The sequence below is a fragment of the Emydura macquarii genome, unplaced genomic scaffold (genome assembly GCF_026122565.2).
Source record: "Emydura macquarii macquarii isolate MOO-44397 ecotype Brisbane River unplaced genomic scaffold, CSIRO-AGI_Emac_v2 contig_2365, whole genome shotgun sequence".
Lineage (NCBI taxonomy): Eukaryota > Metazoa > Chordata > Testudines > Chelidae > Emydura > Emydura macquarii.
Genome location: NW_027132502.1, coordinates 4,238,578 through 4,254,621, shown reverse-complemented (window position 1 = coordinate 4,254,621; position 16,044 = coordinate 4,238,578). Strand labels below are relative to the sequence as shown.

Below are 16,044 nucleotides of genomic sequence, written 5' to 3'. Positions count from 1 at the left end.
GAGCTGTTTGCTCCAACGCCCGCCACCTCCTCTCTTTCACGGCCGCTTCCAGCTGCTCTCTGCTCCCTGAACTACCTCTTCGCCCCTCCTCCGGCCCTCTTCTATTGCCCCTTTGTCTTTCCATTTAGCTAATCCTCCGTAGCTACTTGCATCCTCCGTAAATCCCAGCCAAAGAGTTTAAAACCAAAAAGTCCACCCTCTCCCCTCCCTCCCCCAAACTGTGCCACTAACACATGAAGTCTGCAGACCAGCACTCTTCTCATGCAGCTTGTGTGGTGCATCCCTTGCCCCTGGGCTGTGTCCAGCTTGGCTACTTAGCTTGTAGCCTCCTTGGGACATGGCCTGTCTGTTACTCTAGGTACTGACAAGTAACGTAGGTAACACAGAATTCAGGTTGCCCAGCGGCACCTTGTTCCTTTCCAGAAAGTTGAGTTCAAACTGTCGAAAACCAGTCTGACTAATGTATTCTGGCTAGCAGATAAATATAGATCAGATGAATACGCTCCATTACCCACACACACACATGCTATATATCTATATAAAGTGTGCATTATGCACCAATAATATTAAGCACAAATATTGTAACAGTAACAGCCTAAACTGTTCCTTTAGTATAACCCTGTTCACTTATGCAACGTCGCCCCATAACCCCTTGCATTAGCTGACGTAAGCCTTGGCTTATGTGGATAGGAGAACTGTCAATATCAGGCCCAAGGATTATTTCCTGATGGCAACGGAAAAGGGGTTACACACGGAAACCTAGAAGGCGTCTCCATGCTGCTTCGGCTCTGGGTTGCATGTGTGCAGCACAAAAGACAAAGGGCGACACTGGGACCAGAAACAAACAAGGCAAACACACGGATTAATTGAAGCCAGTTTCAGGTGATGTATTTAGTGGTAATCAAGCCAGGGATAAAACCGTGGCTGTAGGGATGTAACTTAGGGGTGCACACCTTCTGTGAAAGGGGATTGTACCATCTGTGCATGGGATTGTTCATCGGGGACTGGTATCGTATAGAACCTTTTCCCTGTGCCATGTTAATGAACCTGGCTGACGCTGGTTATTTGGTCGCTTGAGAATATTTTGTAATGAGCCCAAGTGTGGGCAAGCAATTGGCTGTACAATTTACCAACACCAGGCAGCTGTTGGCAGGGCCTGTGGACTTGGCGTCTTCGAATCCCTCTTCAGCTCATCACACAGATGCACGGTGGCTAACCTGCACTGTGAGGATCAGTGAAGTCAAGAGAAGTATGGCAAGGCTCATATGCCCGGTTAGGCAGGGCCCTGACGCTTTCGTCTGGGACATCTCTGCACTTTCAGCAGCCCTCCGTCCTGTGGAAAGCTGGGAGCAAAGGGGCCGGAAAGCCAGCACACCCAGCCAGCGGAAAGGCCACTGATGGTTTGACTAGCTAACAGCTTTCTTTCAAAAGCTGTTAAATAAGAGTTTCAAGCACAGGTTTAAAAGCTTAGTTGGTTGCATTGCATGTGAGGTTTGCACACTAGGTAGCTGTGTTCTGTTTCTCTTCACAGTGCCTGGCTGGCATTAATAAGACCTGAATTCAAGGGTTTAATGCAATAGCTCTGGGTTTGACGCAGCATATTGCTTTCTGAAAGTACAGCATTCTGCCCTGTGCTCCGGCAAAGAGTTCAGCCCCGGTGAGTGTAACAGAATTGTACCCCAGTTACATGTGCCAGTCACAGATTTGTTTTCGGGACAGCGGAAGGACTGTGGCATGGCGCTGATAACAAAAGAACCTGAGAAAATGCAGCCCTGACCAGAGAAAATTGTTTTGCTTTCAGGAAGGCTGCAAGGATGTGACCCTTTGCTTAGTTTGCCCGGCCATAAACGGTGCCCGCAAGGAGCCACATTGAGATCCCAGGGGCTCTGCCTGGGGCAGAGGTTATTTGGCAGGCTGAGGGCCTATACGGTTAGCGGGTGTTTTAATTAGGGAGGGGAGACCGGCATGTGGGGTGTTGGACACAGTGAAATTTTTCTAACGATTTAAAGCTGATGGTGCAGGAAGCATGTTTTGAAAAATATTTCCCCTCCTTTCAAACTATCTTTTTCTAACTAAATCGAAGCCGGCCCTATTCCAGCCGGGGGGGGGGGGGGGGGGGGGGGGGATACAGGTATAAACGAATGATGCAGCTGTCCACACAGCAGGTTTTGTCACAGCCTAAGAGACCTCCAAATTCAGACCCTGGAAGGGGGGAGGGGGTTTAAAATCAAAACCCAATGATTTCTGTGAGAGTTCCACATTTGGCAAATAAAGTCTGACGCTTAGATTGAACGATTCTGTAATTAAGGTTTAAAATGGCTTACACGTAATTTCACACAGGGATCTCTCAAATCCACTCCGCTTTTCAATGAAGTGGAGACTGCCATGATTGGAAACGTAACAATTAAGGTCTGGTGGGAGTGGTTTGGCTGGCGAGGACAAGTTATAAAGGTCTGCTCAGATAAACTTGAGCCTGGCATATCTCCAGTAGAATGGTGGGTGGGTCTAAAGGAAGAGAAACAAAACAGGGAGTGAGACACAGAGGAGGGGTGAAAGCTCCCCAGGAACAGTTAAGACTGCAGCAAAGCGAGCTGTCAGCTGGCTAATCCCAGTAGTTTTGCACAGAGCCGGAGAGTAAAGGCAGCAGCAAGAGGATGTTGGGGATAAGTGAGTTTTTTGTGGCTCTGGTTGCGTGTCTCTTGATTGTGCAGTTTCTGAAGCTGCAATGGGCAGGTAGGCGGCTTCCCCCTGGACCAACTCCCCTCCCCTTTATCGGGAACTTGTGGCTGTTGGGATTTAAGCTTCATCCGGAGACTCTGGAGAAGGTAAATCCGCATTTCCATATATTTAATTACTTGCTCTTCTCTCCCCATGCTGTTCTGCAGCAACTGACATCGGCAAAGGCACTTCAGACGGGGGATGCTGGCAGCCGATTATTTGATGGGCCCTGACCGCTGGGATGTGCTCCTTGCTTGGTCTGAAATTGCCCGAGTTCGTTGACCTTCTGGGGACACAACAGAACCCATCTGTTCGACCGGGCTGGGCTTTCAAACTGTGTTAGCTCTGCAAACGAAGGATTGCTGTTGGTGAAGGCGGGGGAAAGGAAACGTCCGTTGATTTTTGGTTTTGTAACACTCCTTTTCTATTGTGTTTTTTGTTTATGTGACTAGCGCCACCCGCAGCTCCCGATGAGAGTTCTTGGGTGTGAAGTTTTAAACCTCAGCTGGCTAAATCACGTCCATCATTTCCTCAGCTATGAATGTATCAGTGGAATAAGAGATTTTTCATGCTACGGACATTTTATCCACAGTCTGGGCACGTGAAAATAAGTCAGGGTCACATATTTCATTTCCTGTTCGAATGGAAGGTGTGACAGTGAATTGAATCCTGCTGAGCACAAGATTTAATGGCAACAGAGTATATTGGAGTTGGCCAAAAAAAGAGAGCGACTTTCACAGGGGGGGAGGGCAAAGATTACATAAGATGTGAAACCAAAGGCCAAACTGTTCAGTCCTGGAGTCTAAGTTGTGCTCCTACATCTGCATTTAGATACCTAAGTGAAAGGGGCCTACCTTCCAGGGGGGCTGAGCACCCACGCATCTCACTGCCGTCAACGGGACTTGGAGGTGCCAGGCCCCTTGGAAAATCAGGCTTCTTTTAGTTAGGTGTGTGACTGTGTCTTTAGGAGTCTAGCTATATGCTCCCAGAACTCTCGATTCCCCCCGACCAGCTACATCGAGGTAAAACCGCCGCTTGCCTGGCCCACACCCGGATTTTATGCATCACCTCTCTTGCAAAAAACCCAGATTTTTCTAGCGTAGATGTGGCTGGAACAGTTGCATCTTGATAATCTTTTCTGACCCTTCCCCAGACCTTAGGTAATGTCCACCCCACCCTGTCTTTGGCATGGTCATAAATCCAACATGCTTCGGGGAACAAACCAACTTCTAGCTAACGAGGGTTAGGAAAATGTTGCTTAAAACCACAGCACTGAGATATAGTTATAGTGAAAACAAGAATACATTTATCATCAGAGATTTAATTAATCATGAGCAAGAATATTGGGAACCAAACAAAATCATAACACGCTTTCTAGAGACTAAACATAATTAATAGGTCCTGGCTAAAGCAATTTGATCTCATTTAACGTTCTTTTCAGCATTTCAACCAAGACTGGCTGAGACCCTTTGTTTCATTAAGTAAAAAGCACTGTCTTCCTCACTGAAGGCAGCCAGGGCGTCGTCTTTGCCTCCTAGAAGTGCCCCCATAGTTCATTGTCTTTACTCATAGACAGGCCAATGCCTGGGGCTTGTTTTCTCTTGTGTGCTCTTTTCCTGTTGATTTCATATCTCTTCACTAACCGTTGGCTTCGTATGTAAAAGGCTAGTCACTGTGTTAGCTTACAGTGTTTAATTTACATCCTGACACAGAGTTAGGTGAATAAACAACTCTGTCTGACCGAAAAGCCTGTTTTCACTTCTGCTGGTGACTAATGCATTCATACAGACGTAAGAAAATGTCTTTGGTGTATATATAACAACTCCTTGCTTAATATCTGTACACACATTTCACATTGATATTAATAACCAGTGTGACACCAGCTTTCATGTAAGACCTCATATGACATTCTTGGGTGAACCAGAATATCCGTACCAGACACAGGACATTCCTGTAACACCCTTACCAATTGGCATGAAGAGGTTCCTGGGTCACAGTTTGTTACATGCAGTTTTTCAGACATGTGCTTGGCTGACACTGATTGTGTCTTTAGTTGGGACAGATTCATGGGAACATCTTCACCCTGTGGTTGGGACAGAGCCCCGTGATTGTGCTGCATGGATTCCAAGCAGTGAAGGATGGTCTGACCACCAACCCTGAAGATGTTTCTGGCCGGCCAACAACGCCGTTCTTCAATGAAAAGGCCGGTGAAAAGGGTAACGTTCTCTTTCCACAGACACTGTACAGCGAACTGGAGTGCACACTTTGTGTGGCTGTTCTGTTATTCCTTCGCCATCTCCCCATGTAGCTGCAAAAATAGCTACTGAATAGCTGGTCAGGTGATGAGTAATTGGGCAAGTAGCCACTGAATACGACTGAAGGGTAAAATCCTGAGTGATACGGAGCTTGCTTGAACCATTCATTGTTTCTTAGACATCTAAATACCTTTCAGGTGCTGGGCCCAACTCCCAAAATCAACGGGAGTTAGGCATTTATGAATAACTTCAAGGATCTGGGCCTTGATCTTTTATAGACCCTTCGTTCTTTGTTGCCCTTTGAGCCATCACTATTTCCAACAGGCTTTCAGCCAGGAGCACGACGCTCACTCACTGTCCCATTGAACGTTACTTTGACCCAAAACTACCTTTGGGACATTCACACAGTGTAAAGGCTTTTTCAACCTGGGCAGGATCTTCCCATCTGCTGGGCTTCAAGCCATAACCCTGCGCTGTCATTCAAACAAACCCAGCAATGCTTTTTTTATCCATGCCGTGCACTGAACCCAGTCACACCCCATGTCTCCTGGGAAGTAACTTCCCACAGCTCCGTGTGTGCGTCCCCAGTTATGAAATGATCCTCCGTAGGTCTCCAGGTGACACGTGAATTATGAAAATGGTCTCCTGCGTGTTTCAAGCCCAGCTTTCTGGTCAACCTAAAAAAAAAGCAACAAACTCCTCTAAATAGGGGAGTTTTCTGGGGTTGTCATAAGCCATGTCATGCCTGAGCTCCCAGATGAAGGGACTCAACAGAGAGTCTCGTTCTTCTGGATTTCTCTCTCGGGTTAGAAAATACATTTTTGACCGAACTCTCACGAGGTGAATGGTTTTGCTTTATATAAGTAACCGATTCTCGGTGGCCTCAGGTATTGTTATGACGAGCGGTCACACCTGGAAGCAGCAGAGACGCTTTGGGCTGATGACGCTGCGAAACCTGGGACTGGGCAAGAAAGGCCTGGAGCACCGAGTACAAGAGGAGGCCTGTCTCCTGGTGGAGTCCTTTATGCACGAGAGAGGTACATCACTGCCAAGAAGTTTGTGGCATTTCACTTGCCAGAGCCCTATTTTCCAGCATGTGATTTGTCAAACCAGCAGGGAGAGTGAATTCCAGAGGGGGAAGCCTCTTTGTGGAGGTCACTGGGCTTCCAGGCCCAGACAAGGCACTTGAGTTAATACTCCCCATCTCAATTGTCAGAAGCAGGTCGCGCAGGTAGCCAGCAACCAAACCACGAGGGTTTTACAGGTCAAAACCAACACCAGGAATTGCATCCAGAAATGAACTGGAAACCGGTGCTGGCGATGAGCAGAGGCATAATGTGTGTCCTGTAGGAACCGCTGCCAAGTAAGTGGTCAGCTGCACACTGCGCGAGCTGACGTTTCTGCACTGTCTTCAGATGCAGCTCCCTGAAGAGTGCATTTCAGTGATCCGCTCCCGAGGCAACAAAGGCTTGGTGTGATGGGGTGTCCATCCCACACAAGTCCTGGAAGGGGTTCAGGTGGGTCCACTAAATGCCCAGGCTGCACCTGGAGGAGGAGCCAGGGAGCAGGGAATTGATTAGCCAAGGCTCAGCTGGGCAGGAACAGGAGGGGCCTGTCTAAAGCCCAGGTGCTGAGAGCAGAAGAGGGGCTGCACAGGGGTAGGCTGCAGTCCCTCCCTGGGTGAGGGGAGGTGGGTTGGGACTATCGAGGGTGCTCCACAGTTACTCCCTGGGAGGAGGGAGTTGGAGGCTGACAAACTTAGAGAAGAGGGAAGTCAGGAAGGTAGGAGAAGGCTCAGGGGAAAAGCAGCAGGGAATAGGAGGGCAGACTTGGCTGCTGATTAGAGGGCCCCTGAGCTGGCACCCAGAGCAGAGGGTGGGCCCGGGTTCCCCGACCAGCCGCTGGAGGAGTGGCACGGTCAGAGCAGTGAAGACAAGACTGCCATTTTGTATGGTGGGATTTTGATGCCCCTCGGGAAGGGGGAACCACGTAGTGACCTGGCTGGAGGGCCGAGTCACAAAGAGGAGGCTGCAGTTCCTGGAGTGAGAGGCAACTGCAGGGCAAGAGGACAAGAGGAGAGACACCGCCAGATCTGGCGAGCTGGTGTTTCTCACCCGTAGTTCTAGACACCGGTGCTCGGTGATCCACACTGGGTGGACCTGCTGGCCTCGGTGTAGGATTGAAGGTGCTGGTTTTGACCTATAAAGCCTGGGACCTGCAGACTTTAGAGATTACCTCGCTCCCTATTCCATGCTGCCATGGTTACGGTCAGCAGTGTGCTTGTGAGTTGGAGTCCCCTCGATTTACGGGAAGGGGCGCAGTTAGATCACTCTCCAGGAGAGGCCTTCAGCTCTGGAACTGGGTTCCACCCTTGGTCCAAGATGGCCTGGTATTGCTGACCTTCACCTTTTTGCCTGAGTGTGTGAGGAAGGAGGAGCCTGATGGGGGTTCTTGGTTGTAGCAGATGGGAGTTTGGTACAATATGTCCCTTTTGACTTTGTCAGGCGGGAGCCTGAGGTTTGCACAGGCGTTGCTGCTGGTTATAGTTGTATTGTTTCTTCTGATATGACATCAGGGATGCCCAGCGTAATCGATTCATGGGAAAAAGGTGGCCGGTTTTGGTGTAAATAAAAATGTATCACTGTGGCAAAGTCCGAACATGAGAGAGAATCAGAGTCTCCTTTCTAGACACAGGTGAGAACACACTCTTGGCTATTGCGTCTACCGCATCCAAATCCAGCGGAGAATCCTGAGCAGGTTCCTAGCAGAAAGGGGAAACCTCTTCTATTAAAGGGGCAGATATCCCCCTCCCCTCTAGCTGTCTTCCCCAATTAACCAGCTTGTCTACAGAGCTAAGCTCTTGCATTTCTAATGCACCCCTAATCATCATTACTAGGATCTCGTCTGGATTAAGAGTCAACTGCCGGCTAGCCTTCATCCAGGCCAAAGGCCCTGCCTTCTCTGGGATCAAGCCCATAGGGCCAAATTGCACCTTGCCTTCGCACCGCATGCAACATGATTGAAGTCACTGAGGCTCCATGGGCTATAAGTTAGGACAGAAGCAGCCCTGAAGTCTTAGCCCATTGCTATGTGAGACCATCCACAAATAAGACCCAGTGCTGTGTCTGTACCGTTACCAGCTCGGTCACTGGAGCGAAAGGGGTTCTAGACATGAATGTAAAAGAGATGCTAGTGACGGTAATGATCGGGGAGAGAGCATACTTGCTAGCTAGGAAACAGGGAATGGGGCTTTGATGACACATGCAATGGACCCGTGAATAGTCAAGGTGTCTCACAGCTCATTGCAAAGCAATGGGACCTATTCACCGCCTTGCTCTGCTTCCTTCGCACAGCTGGAGTCATCTAGAGAAAGAGCCAAGCAGAGAATCAGGGAGCTGCAACCGGCTTCCTGGTGCCCCACCCCATCTGCTGCCCCAAACAGACCTCAGCCACCGCAGAGAATCTGACTCCCTGAGTTTAGGGGGAATTCAAGGGCTGAGGAGGGAAAACAGCAGCCAGTGAGTGCCCAGCAATCTCTCTCACGGAGCCTGGGCCAGGAGAACCTACTGGCGTGTGAGGGACGTTGCTGACCGTGAGCACTATTCATGTTCAGCTCCTGCCTGGGCAGCTCCAGAGACGGGCCAGGTCCATCGAACACACTGAACCTTCCGCAGGGAGCTGGTTTGTGACCGGCTCACGTTTTCTGTGACTGGTTTTTTTAGTGACTGAGGCTTGATTCCAGAATGGCAGACTCCGAAACCTTAGCGACTGAAAAGCCCGGCTAGGTCCTGGGCTCCCTCCCCGGGCTCCAGGTCCTGTCCCAGCAGGGGGAGAGCCAGTGGCAGGAAACTCGAATGTTAACAACTCTGTTTGTAGGCCAGCCCTTGGACCCTGGCTGCTTCTTCAGCCAAACACTCTCCAACGTGATTTGTGCTGTGGTTTTGGGACGTCGCTTCTCTGCCGACGACGAAACCTTCCAGCAGCTGCTTAAAGCCAATGAGTGTTTGCTCAAATCCGGAGGCAGCATCAGTGACAGAGTGAGTTCATAATCTGTGGCCGTTATTTCTTTTGCCCCCTCTCCCAAAGGTACTAGGCCCCTCCCTCAATAGAAGATATAATATCTACCCCACGGTGCTGACTGACTAAATTAGACCTGGCTAAAGGAAGGTAAAATAAAATGCCGTGCTAATGTGGTGGTCACGTCCCCACCCTTGGTGACTGACCCAGTAGCAAAAGCAGAGTGCTGGTGACTGTGCTTGGTTACCCACGCAGAATCATTACACGACGTTGGAATTTAATCATGTCCGGATGTCGGATCCCAGAAACTCATCAAACCCTTCATCTTAAAATGATAGAAACTGGGATTCGAAGAGATCTGGCAGGGTACCTCGTCCGTCGTCTGATTCAGTTTGAAAATACTTCCCAGAGTGTTTGAGTTGCACAAAACCCCCTCCTCCTCAATGCTGCTTAGCGTGACGCCTACCTAACATTGCCCGCTCGAAATCCGCAAGGCTGCTGTGTGCTCCGCCGAGGCGGAGGGTTCTTATTTTTAGATCTCAGTGGTGAAAAGACAGGCGGACAGGAAGTGCCCATTCAGCAGTTTATTCAAGGCAGCACTTAAGTTACGAGAGTTACAAATTTTAAGCTATTGCAAGCTGTTAACAGTTGGGAATCAGGCGCTTACCAGCACGAGGGTGGGGAGGCCCATTCTCCATCCTATAAGCGAGTTGCAACCAGGAAGCCGACCCACCCGGGGTATCCGCTAGTACCTCCACGGATCCACGGAGAGCCTCAGGCAGGGCGCACCTGGAGGTCCTAAAATCCCCCCTTCCCCAATTCTAGCAATAAGCTTATTGGCTACATTTCAATCCCCATGGGGATTGGGCCTTAACACTTGTTTCCTGTTATTTTATTGGCAGTTCACTAGGGGCCAATCCGCAATGAGGTGACGCTAGCTGTTTATTACTAGAGTTGCTGATTTTACTGCTAATGCTGCTAATTTTTTGCTGACCCTATGGTCAGCTGGCTTCTATATTTATTTTAAGGATATTTTCAGACCTGGAGACAGTTCTTCTTATTTCTTACAAGTCTGGTTCTTGAGAGGCCTAACTTTTGCTCATAAGCCTGCTGCCACTTTTAAGGCCTAGCTATTGCCGTACTAAGCTGACCTCGCGTTACAAAGTCTTGCGCGCCCTGACATGCTGCCACGCCGGTGTACATGATGGGGATTGTCAAATCTCACACAGTTGTCTTTTTGGAGACAGCGTGAAGACCAAGCCCTTCTCCATCTCATTGGTGTCTTGTTTTTATTATTATTGTGGTGGGACCCAGCATGCTGGGTGCTGCACACGTGCACAGTCTCTGCCCCAGAGAACTTACTGTTTAATTTGAAAGGTGAGGCCCTGGTTGAGTGAGAGAAACAATAGGATTCAGGGAGAAAGGGTAAGGGGAACAAATCTCTGGTAGTTTCTGGAAGTCTCTGGGTTAGTTTCTGGAATGTGCACAACATGCTGGTTACAAATCACCTCAGAAATAATGGGGGGGGTTGGTTTTTGTCCCTAACTCATGTTAGCTGGCTGGTTGTGGGCATCGCAGAGTGGGGCTTGAAGGGATTTAAAGGAGGAAAATGCATTAGTCTTATGTTCCGGGAGGAAGGTCCATGTGCAAGGGACAGCATGGAAGAAAGTGTGGGAGACGGGGAGCAATTGTAAGAGAAGTCCTACGCAGCTCCCGCAGCCCTGGGCTGGGGCACACTCAGTTGCTGCATGGGAATGTCACAGGCACACTGCGGTTGGCACGTAGGAGCTGTAAGGGACCGAAGATTGCTTGGTGCAGACCGAATTTAGTTGCCAAACTCTAAATAGTTTCTACTGAGCATGTGTGAACTGCAGGTTTTGGGGGCTTATAACTTGCCCAAATTTGGGTGACTTGTCACCAGAATGACAAAAGGCAAATCCTCTATGCCAGGGCGACTCCCCCTGCCAAACATCAAGTCACTTCTCCGACACATGAAGGTGCAAGAGCTTCTCAACAAAAGAATTGTACGAATTTTTTCACATGTGCCAAACAATATATTGTTTCTCTACTCTCAGACTCAGAAATGACAGAACTGGTTTTAGCTGAAATTTCCACTAAAATATCAGCCTGGGGCTGTCACCAGGCATGGAAAATTTCAGTCCAACCCATTAAAGTGTGGCAGGAGTTAGAAATGATGCTGAAATGGACCCTTCAAAGCAATTGACTCAACAGCAAAATTCTCCACACTGGCCAAATCTTTGGAGAGCTCCACCATGAATGTGTTAATTGCAAAGAATGAAAACAGCTTCTTTGTGTCTCCCCTACAGCTGTACAATACTTTCCCCTGGCTCATGGACCATCTCCCAGGACCTCACAAGAAGGTGTTATCATACAGTGAGTTTTTTAATTCTTTTGCCAAGGAAGAGATCAGACGCCATGAAGAGAGTGGGATACCGGATGACCCACAGGATTTCATTGACTTCTACTTGGCACAGATGGTCAAAGTACGTTTCTGTGCTGTATGCGGCTACAACTCCTCTACGAATCCATTACACCCTTCTAGCGCAAACCTCTGCAGAGTAAAACGGGAAATCTGCAGCCTTTACCGGGGTCTGTTATCCATCGGGTGCACGGAGGGTTGGGAGAGTGGCGGTCAGAAATCTATAGTGCTCCAGCCTGGGCAAGCAAAGGTTAAATGACAGCTCAGTATCAACTCCAGCTCATCAGCCTCCAAGAAACCCAGCTATAAGGAAGAGGGATCCTTTGTTAATAACGAAAACAAGAATCCTTTCTTCACCAGGAGGGTGGTGAGGCCCTGGAATGGGTTACCTGGGGAGGTGGTGGAATCTCCAGCCTGAGAGGTTTTTAAGGCCTGGCTTGACAAAGCCCCGGGTGGGATGATTTAGTTGGGGTTGGCCCTGCTTTGAGCAGTGGGTTGGACTAGATACCTCCTGAGGTCCCTTCCAACCCTCATCTTCTAGGATTCTATGATTGTCAAAAGGGCACAGACCAAGGGGTGGGAGGGGTGTTGCAAATCAGAAAGACTATAAAAACCTTGCAGATTGCTGAGCGTCCAAGGAAGGAGCGAGTTATGCTCATTATCACTTCGACGGTCCTACCTCCCGTGTCCTCATTGCTCCCTCTGACTGTCACCTGCAGTGCAAAGATGACCCCACCTCTACATTTGACGAAGGCAACCTGATTCAAACTATTCTGGACCTCTTCATCGCAGGCACCGAGAGCACAGCCACCACCCTCCGCTGGGCAGTGATCAGCCTGGTGCTTCACCCCGACATCCAAGGTGAGGGAGGAGGGGACGCACAGTCTGTGTTTGTGGCAAATTACCCAGTCCTGCCCATTTTTATGAGACAAATATTAGTTCTAAAACTGACCCTTAGCCGCTGCTGGCTCAGCTGAGCTGCAGCCAGAAAAGCTGCTGGATTTCTGGTCTTATAATCAGCGAATTATAGACCTTAGAAATGGAAAGCCCTCTAGAGATGCCTATGCCACCCACCTCCCCTCTGCTACCCACTGCAGGCTTGTTCCTTGCAGTATATTTCCTAGTATTATAGTTAGTCCAGCTGCTTTAAATGTCTCAGGCAATGGGGCTTCCACCACTTCACTTGGGAGACTAGCCACAGGCTGACGGATCTCCCCATTAGGAAGCTTTCTTTCCACAGCAGAACCGTCCTGCTAAGTCGCAAAACTTCGTAACTCACATTCTAAATGCACCAGAGGCAGGTTGTCCACCCCACTCGAGCAGACATCAGGTTCAGCGGAGAGGAGGGCCTGCAGGAGATGGTTTGTGCTCCCTGATCTTCAGCCACCCCGCCCAGGTGCAAGTTAGAGCTGTACAGGAGCAGCTCAGGGACCTTCTATCAGGCCTACGGGAGCCCAGCTCGTCCATGCTGCTTCCTCTCCCTGTCCTGCCTTCACCCTGCCCCTGATCTGCCCCCATCCCTCTCCAGAGATGGGGGTGGCGTCTGGCACGGGTGGTGGCTTTGATGCCTCAGTCAGCTACCTGCCTTGTGCTGGATTAAGCCTGGTGGACAATGTTTCCTCCACCTGCAGAATCCGACGGGGCTCAGGCTTCTTCCTCGTCCTATTCCCCATCTGTTTAGACCAGAGCCGGTGGGGCAGAGGGTGAGACAGTGCCCGCAATAGGCAGGCCTCGTATCAAACCTAAACAGCCCCACGTCCCAGATCTCGCAGTGCCTCCCCGAAATCAGCCGCTGGCGGGAGCTGAGCCCCGGCACGACTGAGGCGGTGCTGGTGGGAAATGCTACGAAGAACTTACCTTCTCTGCACGCACCCCCCAGTACTAAGGCAAGTGCCGTCAGCTTGAGCAGGTCTGCAACGGCAGGGACGGACTCTCTGGGACCCATGTTTTCAGCACTCGTCCGCGGCTCCTTCCTCAGTTATGGGCACAGCCGTTGCACAGCACTGGGAATGGCCGGCACGACCCCGGCTTTCGTTTAAGACTGGCCACGGCCTTCTTTGGGATGGTCAGAGCCGTGCAGGCCCCGCTATCCACTGGCCTTGAGGAGTTCTTAGGGTCACACCCAGTTGCCCTCACAAGACGGCATTGGCTAAACGGCTGAGTCTGTTTGAGCCGAACCCTCTCCCCCACCTCCCCACGTAATCATTTCTGTCTCCCTGAGTCAGCAGGACCACCTGTGCCGGGGGGGGGGGGTTCATCAGGCAGCTCATCAGCCCCTGGGAGCATCTGACAAGCAGGAGTTTTGGCTGGGGAATGAAGTGAGAAAAAACTTGCCCCGTGCGGCCTTCTCTCTGAGGGGAACAGCTGCACCTGGCCTCAGGCTGCCTCTCCCAGCAAAGAAAGGGAATGCTTTGTGCCCCCAGGCTGAATGCTGGCCTGTGAGTCAGCAGGGAAAGCACAGGTCCTCCTCCTTCAAGAGAGATGTCAGCGTAACAAGCACAGCTGATTCCCTTGGAGTAATTCCTCCTTCACTCTAAAGGGAATCCTGCTGGGAAATGAGAGCCCCAGACTACGCCCACATCCCTGGGCATGTACTCACGATCCAAAAACATGGCCTTCCGTTTGCATCAAGCTGCATGTGTCTCCTCAGAGAAAGTCCAGAAGGAGCTGGATGCGGTGCTGGGTCCATCCCAATTAATCTGCTACGAGGATCGGAAGAACCTGCCGTACACCAACGCTGTGATTCATGAGATCCAGCGCTACAGTTGCATTGCCCCAGTCGGGGTCCCCAGGCAATGCGTGAAGGACACAACGCTCTTGGGGTTACCTGTCCCAAAGGTACAGAGACATTCTCCTTGCTTACACCCTCCTGTCCCATCAGAGGGGTCCAACGTACTAAGAATCCAACTCATTCATGTTCCCCAGATATACAACACGCCTGCTTCTCAGTGCACCTCTGAAGTCGTCGACACCAGGCAGCGTGAGAGAGCAGAGCACACGCACTTTGCACGAGTGCCAGTGGCGTGATACAAGTGCAAGGGAGTGGATAATCAAGCGCAAAGTCTCTTTCTTGTTATCTCACCCTGCCCCTAATTTGCAAATTCCGGGTCAGCCCCTTTAAACCTCTCACTGGCTTTGCAGCTTTGACATTAAAAATCTCTCTGTAAATTTGAAACATTTAAAATATGACGTATTAACATTTTTCTTCCATTAAGGAGTATCCTGGAAAACACCCTCTCACGTTGGGCTCTGTGTTGCCAGCAACATGGCTGCTGCCAGCCAATGACCCAGAAATGATACACAGAAATAAAAATGTGCTGTCCAATTGTCTCCCAGTTTGTTTCAATGAGACACATTTCTCCCTAGGGGACAGGCCGTGCACTGCGATACATGAGACCTGAAAACCGTCTCCCTAACCACCTGGCTGAGGGAGAGAGGGATAGAACAAAGTCAGATGTTTCTGTCCTGCAGGGCACCGTCATCTTGCCAAATATATGTTCCGTCCTGGCTGATCCTGAGCAGTGGGAGACACCTCGCCAGTTCAACCCGACTCACTTCCTGGATAAGGATGGAAATTTCAGGAGCAGAGAAGCTTTCTTAGCATTCTCAGCAGGTAAATGCACTGACAGCTGACCCAGTTTTCATGGGGCAGACGGTGAATGCAGCATTCGTAGATTTACAGCTAAACCTTGCTAACCTGCATGCTTTGTAATTTGGCCATCTCACCTCACTTCTCAGCGCAGATTTATTTGCAGACTGCTGTGGTGGGTTCTTCCACTACAGCATTTCATTGTTTGTACAAAACTCACAGCACGCTGGTCACCATTAAAATGACAACATATGCCACTACTTGCCACAGTCCGGCGTCTGAGTTTTGAAATTCAAATTTTGACTTTTTAATGGCGAGCACTGTATAGAAATGAAGATTGGGTGGAAGTTGTCTAAATCAATGAAAAAGACAGGTTTTGTGATGGGTTTTAGCTGTTTGCTTGCGTATTAATTTTCAAAATTCATTAATAAATGGATCTCTCTGTCAGGAGTGCAAATTAGCCAAGTTCTACTGTACTAAGAGATCTGTGGACAATGCAAATGACCTCCTCCATCCTGTCCAGAAGAGTCATGGGAAGAGGGATTCTTAATGCTGGTTAAGTGAGAAAAACATTCTGTGATGCACATGTGCAGACCTAGCCTCAGTCTTACTCACAAGTAAAACATGAATTTGCTTTTCAACAGATCTTATTTTTCCTTCCTCACTGAGGACTAGAATCCTGCCAAGTCTGATATTTGTCATTCTCACATTTTTGAGTTAAAAAAACCCTTATATTTTTTGTGTGTTTTTGTTTTTTTTTTAAACTCACTAGCTGCCCTTCCCCTCTCCCCCGGCAGGGCACCGTGTGTGTTTGGGAGAGCGGCTGGCAAGGACTGAGCTCTTCATCTTCTTCACCAACCTGCTGCGGGCGTTCACGTTCAGGCTGCCAGAGGGAGTGACTGAAATTAACACTGAGTGTATTTTGGGGGGCCTGTTGCAACCTCATCACTACAAGATCTGTGTCGTTCCTCGCTAAGTGGCAGCACGTCATAGGCCACCAAGGAACCCAATAGGCAGGGCTGTTT

The 16,044-nt window shown here is 49.7% G+C and overlaps 1 protein-coding gene across 1 annotated transcript; it reads left to right on the top strand.

Annotated features, from left to right (window-relative positions):
* The first annotated feature begins 2,537 nt into the window (after positions 1 to 2,537).
* On the top strand, positions 2,538 to 16,044 carry LOC137161662 (cytochrome P450 2J2-like). The gene is made up of 9 exons (XM_067561043.1): positions 2,538 to 2,825; positions 4,772 to 4,934; positions 5,861 to 6,010; positions 8,850 to 9,010; positions 11,318 to 11,494; positions 12,150 to 12,291; positions 14,081 to 14,268; positions 14,902 to 15,043; positions 15,817 to 16,044. The coding sequence occupies exons 1-9, from the start codon at positions 2,655 to 2,657 to the stop codon at positions 15,993 to 15,995; spliced, it is 1,473 nt and encodes a 490-aa protein (XP_067417144.1). The 5' UTR covers positions 2,538 to 2,654; the 3' UTR covers positions 15,996 to 16,044.

Coding starts and splice junctions, on each gene's coding strand:
- LOC137161662 (XM_067561043.1), top strand. CDS start 2,655: ATGTTGGGGATAAGTGAGTTTTTTGTGGCTCTGGTTGCGTGTCTCTTG. Junction 14,269..14,901: donor TGGGGTTACCTGTCCCAAAG/GTACAGAGACAT, acceptor TCTGTCCTGCAG/GGCACCGTCATCTTGCCAAA. Junction 15,044..15,816: donor TTTCTTAGCATTCTCAGCAG/GTAAATGCACTG, acceptor CTCCCCCGGCAG/GGCACCGTGTGTGTTTGGGA.